Genomic DNA, 5,000 nt, shown 5'->3' with positions numbered 1-5,000 from the left:
CACATCTGAGTCAATGGGCTACTCCAGTGCCAAAAAGACAGAACATGGTCAAGCAAATTTATGTTTCATAAAAATGTATTTGTTTCATGATGTAACCTTTGCAGATGATTTCTCATCTTTTGCTACTGGGAATGTCCAACCGTTCCAGGTTACACAAATACGGGTCAGCTGAATGTAGGCTAGTTTACCTCCCAGTGTTAAACTCAGTGATTACGAATACTTCACAACTTGTATAGTAATGTGACATTCGATGTAGACTTCATAAGATATTCATGAAATATTTACAAAGGCTGAAGAGATTAAATCAATGGTATCCAGGTTACACAAATACGGGTCAGCTGAATGCAAGCTAGTTTACAAAAACGGCAATGCTGCTTTGCGATTGTTGGACTATTTTGACAAGTTGTCGTCATTCTGTCTTCCACATTCATGAAAGGTTTGGTATGAATGTTGAGTCATGTCTCATGAAACAGTCATGAATGCTTTATGTGCAGTTTATGACAGCTGCTATGAATGTGTTATGAACTCACCCGTCAAGTAAAGTGTTACCGTGTATTATAACAGGTCTGCCTGTAGTATGTAACGTGTATTATAACCGGACTGTCCTTAAAGTGGATTATATCAGGACTCCCTTTAGTATGTAAAGTGTATTATATCATGGGTTACACTTTACTTGACAGTATTGACATAAGAGTGACATGACAATGTCATGAACGTGTCATAAACAAGTCATAAACATTTATGACATAATGCTTCTGTTATTAAGTGACATTCGGTTTTTGTCATAACAAGTTAGGGTTAGGTTTAGAGTTTTGGTTAGGATTAGGGTTGGGGTTAAGATTAGGGTTGGGGTTAAGATTAGGGTTAGAGATTAGGATTAGGGTTAGGGTTAGGTTTCATGTGTCATGACAGTGTCATGTGTTCATGACAGTGTCATGTCACTTTTATGTCGATACTGTCAAGTAGAGTGTTACCTCATGTCTGCCCTTAGCATCTAAAGTGTATTAAATCAGGTATGCCCTTAGTATGTAAAGTGTCCAGTATATTTATTTTTTATCACTGGCCTGTGATAATAAACTCTACTAGATATACTATAGAAAGTGTATACTGTATTTATACATAATCAGAGGCCTCTTGTTAGTATGTAAAGCATGTGATGTGCGCTCTATGTCAATGTGGTAAAGTTTAGTATGTAAAGTATGTGAGCTGCTCGCTATGTCATTGTGGTAAAGTTTAGTATGTAAGCATGTGAGCTGCTCGCTATGCCATTGTGGTAAAGTGAGTGCTACACATTGGTGTTGGTGGTGGTGAGGTCCTCCTTCAATGTAAAATTCTTCGGTTCCCTTGGCTATATAAATACAATGTGTTGTTGTGTTTTAAAGTATGTGAGGTACGCTTTCTGCCGCTGTGGTAAAGTGTTTTCCTGCTGCGGCTCTGTTGTAGGGAGGGTCTGGTGAGTCGTGAGGAGATCACAGCCTACTTCATGCGCGCCAGTGTCATCTGCTCCAAGCTGGGCCTGGGCTTCGTGCACAACTTCGTGGAGACCACGTACATGAAGCCCACCTTCTGCGACAACTGCTCAGGATTCGTACGTGTCTCGGCTTTCTCAGCGTTTCACTCTGCCTCTGTGATGGGAAGCCTGTGTTGTTTTTATGTAGAAGTGTGAGGCTGTTACGTGTGTGTGTGTGTTTGCGTGTATGGGTTCCCAAACTCATGGCTGGCACTGTGTATGTGTGTGTATGTGTGTGTGTGTGTTTGTGTGTGTGTGTGTGTGTGTGTTTGTGTGTGTGTGTGTGTGTGTGTGTGTGTTTGTGTGCATATGCAGTGTCTATGTAATATAAGCACACATAAGTATCATATCAGTGTATACTACATCAGTACATCAGCACAGTTTCATGTGTAATGAGCTTTGCTTAATTCAGTCATTGAGTCGTACGGGTCATTTATTATCCTCCTTCTTGTCTCTCTATCTCTCTCTAGCTGTGGGGTGTCATAAAGCAAGGCTACCGATGCAGAGGTGAGGATTACTTTTGCGTATGTGTGTATATGTGTGTGTGTATGTCTGCATATGTGTGTGTGAGAGTGTGTGTGTGTGTGTGTGTGTGTGTGTATGTGTTTTACACATTTGGTAGCATGTCCCATACTTACTTGACATACACAAACACACACACACACTATCTCACACCATTAGTAGGTGTGGTCAGAAATGTGAGCTTCAGGAAGCTCGAGGCCCAGCAGCGACTGCAGGTGGCACATTGCGAGACTCACTCACTCACTCTCTCACCCAGTCACTCACTTACTCACTCACTCACTCACCCAGTCACTTACTTACTCACTCACTCACCCAGTCACTTACTTACTCACTCACTCTCTCACCCAGTCACTCACTGACTCACTCACTCACCCAGTCACTCACTCACTCACTCACTCACTCACCCAGTCACTCACTGACTCACTCGCTCACTCACTCACTCACTCTCTCACCCAGTCACTCACTTACTCACTCTCTCACTCACTCACCCAGTCACTCATTCACTCACTCAGTCACTCACTAACTCACTCACTCACTCTCTCACCCAGTCACTCAGTCACATACTCACATGCTCTCACTCACTCACATGCTCTCTCTCACTCACTCACTCACTCACTCACTCACAAACTGTCACTTTCTCATTCACTCGCACACTTTCACTCATGCATTAACTCACTCACTCTTACTCAATCACTCACACTGACTCAATAAATCACACATACACTCTCTCATTCAGTCATTCACTCTACACCATACAGGTTAACACTTACTCATTCACCCACTTATTTTCTCAATCACACACACTCTTTCACTCACTCAATCACCCAGTCACTCACTTACTCATTCACTTACTCACTCACTCACTCACTCACCCAGTCACTCACTTACTCACTCACTTACTCACTCACTCACTCAATCACCCAGTCACTCACTTACTCACTCACCCAGTCACTTACTTACTCACTCACTCACCCAGTCACTCACTCACTCACTCACTCACTCACTCACTCACTCACTCACTCACTCAACCAGTCACTCACTCACTCACACACAGTCACACTCTCTCACCCAGTCACTCATTCAGTCACTCACTTACTCACTCTCTCATTCAGTCATTCACTCTACACCATACAGGTTAACACTTACTCATTCACCCACTCATTTTCTCAATCACACACACAATTTCACTCACTCAATCATTTTTCTCTGGCAGAAAAGCTTCATCAAAAAGCTCCCATCCTCCCACGCTGCTTTGTTTGTTTCCATGACGACAATTTTTGACAACATATATAACCTGGGTAATTGGCTTGCTACAGTAGCATTCTAACATTAGCAGCAGACACTTTCAGTTATCACCTCATATCAATTTGTTGAGTATTTGAGGGTATTTCTCAGTAGCTTCTAGAAATTATTGGGGAAAAGCCACACAAATTACATTTAGTCAAGCACAGCTATCTATACAATTTCTATATCCGCCATCATTTTTTTACTGTAACTGCAATGGTCAACTAGTATCTCCCCTTTGTGACAACACCAGCACCTCTCTGAAGTTCAGTGGCCGGTTGCACAAAGCACCTAAAGTTTTTTCCCTTAAGTATGACCCTTAAGACTTAATTTCTCCTCAGGTAAGGGATTTACTTAAGGGTGTTGCACAGAACACCTTAAAATGTTTCCTTAGTTAAGGAGAAACGATAAGGGATTTACTGCACTGAAAGGGATTTTCCGGCACGAAAATTCTATAGTTTCCACAGAGATTGTTCAACAGCTGTAGCCTACTACAGCTAACTGTCTTTGCCGCGATGTTAGTTAACCCACCGAACACAGTAATGCTTAATGATCTTATCATTCATCTTACCTAATATTCGCGGAAATTATCCAGTACAATAGTACAATACTAGTTGGCAAGTTAGAGATGGTCCTGACTGTCATCAGTGCACCAACGTTTTGCCTAGCGAACCGAACCGAAGCTCATAGGCTAACAAGACATCCACATGAATTGTTAACGTTAGCCTACGTAAACCACACAATACGGCATGTTTCTGATAGGCCTAGGAAGAGGAAGCATATTAACAGAGAGGTTTTATTTTGAATTGTCAAAAGTAGTTAATAAACTTCATTTATCAGCATCAATTCAGTTAATAATATGGTTAAGGTAGAGTCAGATGCCCCTTAGGTTTTTCCCCTTAGTTAGACTACTAAGGTCGTTTGTGCAACAATTTAAGGGCTTTCTTACAAGATAAGGACAAACCCTTAAATACTAAGGGAAAATGTTAAGGAAACCTTAAGGAGAAAACTGCAACCGTTTTTATTACTTAACTTAAGGTGCTTTGTGCAACCGGCCACAGACTCTCAACTAGAAGCACCCGAACAGCTGCTTAGAAAAGGTGGTTCTCTCACAGGTGGGCGGTGGTACCGTAGTGGTTAAGGAGCTGGGCTAACATGTCGTAGCCTGAAAAGTTGTGTGTTAAATTCCCGGCTTCCACCGTTGTACGTTGTGAGCAAAGGCACTTAACCCTGAGTTGCTCCGAGGACAATGGCCCTTATAACGTAACTGACATTATGTTAGTCGCTTTGGATAGAAGCTTCTGCTGAATGAATAAATGTACGTACACTCTCCACATTAGGAAAAAGATGCTGGAGCTTATAAACACACATTCCCTAACTTAGAGTAAACAAGTAACGAGCAGCTAACCCTAAACAACAAAATATTCTCACTAACTCACACAACCCTTAACTCTTTAACTCTTCCTTAATTCAATTTAATTAAATGATTCACTTACTCCCTCACTCACTGAAAGACTCTCTTTCTCTCACTCATACTTATTCACTTACACTCACTTACATTCCACATTGATCATAGAGTCACTCAGTCAAATTCAAATTTAACGTTGCATTATTAGCATGACTATATGGCTTCCCTCATTCACTCACTCACTCTCTCACACACTCACTTTCTCGCACACACACT

The 5,000-nt window shown here is 41.6% G+C and overlaps 1 protein-coding gene across 3 annotated transcripts in view; it reads left to right on the top strand.

The window, feature by feature from the left end:
- Positions 1 to 5,000, top strand: part of LOC121693139 (RAS guanyl-releasing protein 1-like) — a 40,261-nt gene that overhangs the window by 25,820 nt on the left and 9,441 nt on the right. For all 3 annotated transcript variants that reach the window (XR_006025421.1, XR_006025422.1, XM_042072352.1), the window contains exons 13-14: positions 1,444 to 1,588; positions 1,981 to 2,017. Coding sequence is in view for 1 of the 3 variants with exons in the window: in XM_042072352.1 (XP_041928286.1) it covers positions 1,444 to 1,588; positions 1,981 to 2,017 (182 nt within the window). In the remaining 2 variants the exon portion in view is untranslated. The remainder of the gene's footprint in view (positions 1 to 1,443; positions 1,589 to 1,980; positions 2,018 to 5,000) is intronic.

This window comes from Alosa sapidissima, chromosome 19 (assembly GCF_018492685.1).
Source record: "Alosa sapidissima isolate fAloSap1 chromosome 19, fAloSap1.pri, whole genome shotgun sequence".
NCBI lineage: Eukaryota > Metazoa > Chordata > Actinopteri > Clupeiformes > Clupeidae > Alosa > Alosa sapidissima.
The sequence above is the reverse complement of the archived record's forward strand: the minus strand, read 5'-3'. Positions and strand labels throughout refer to the sequence as shown.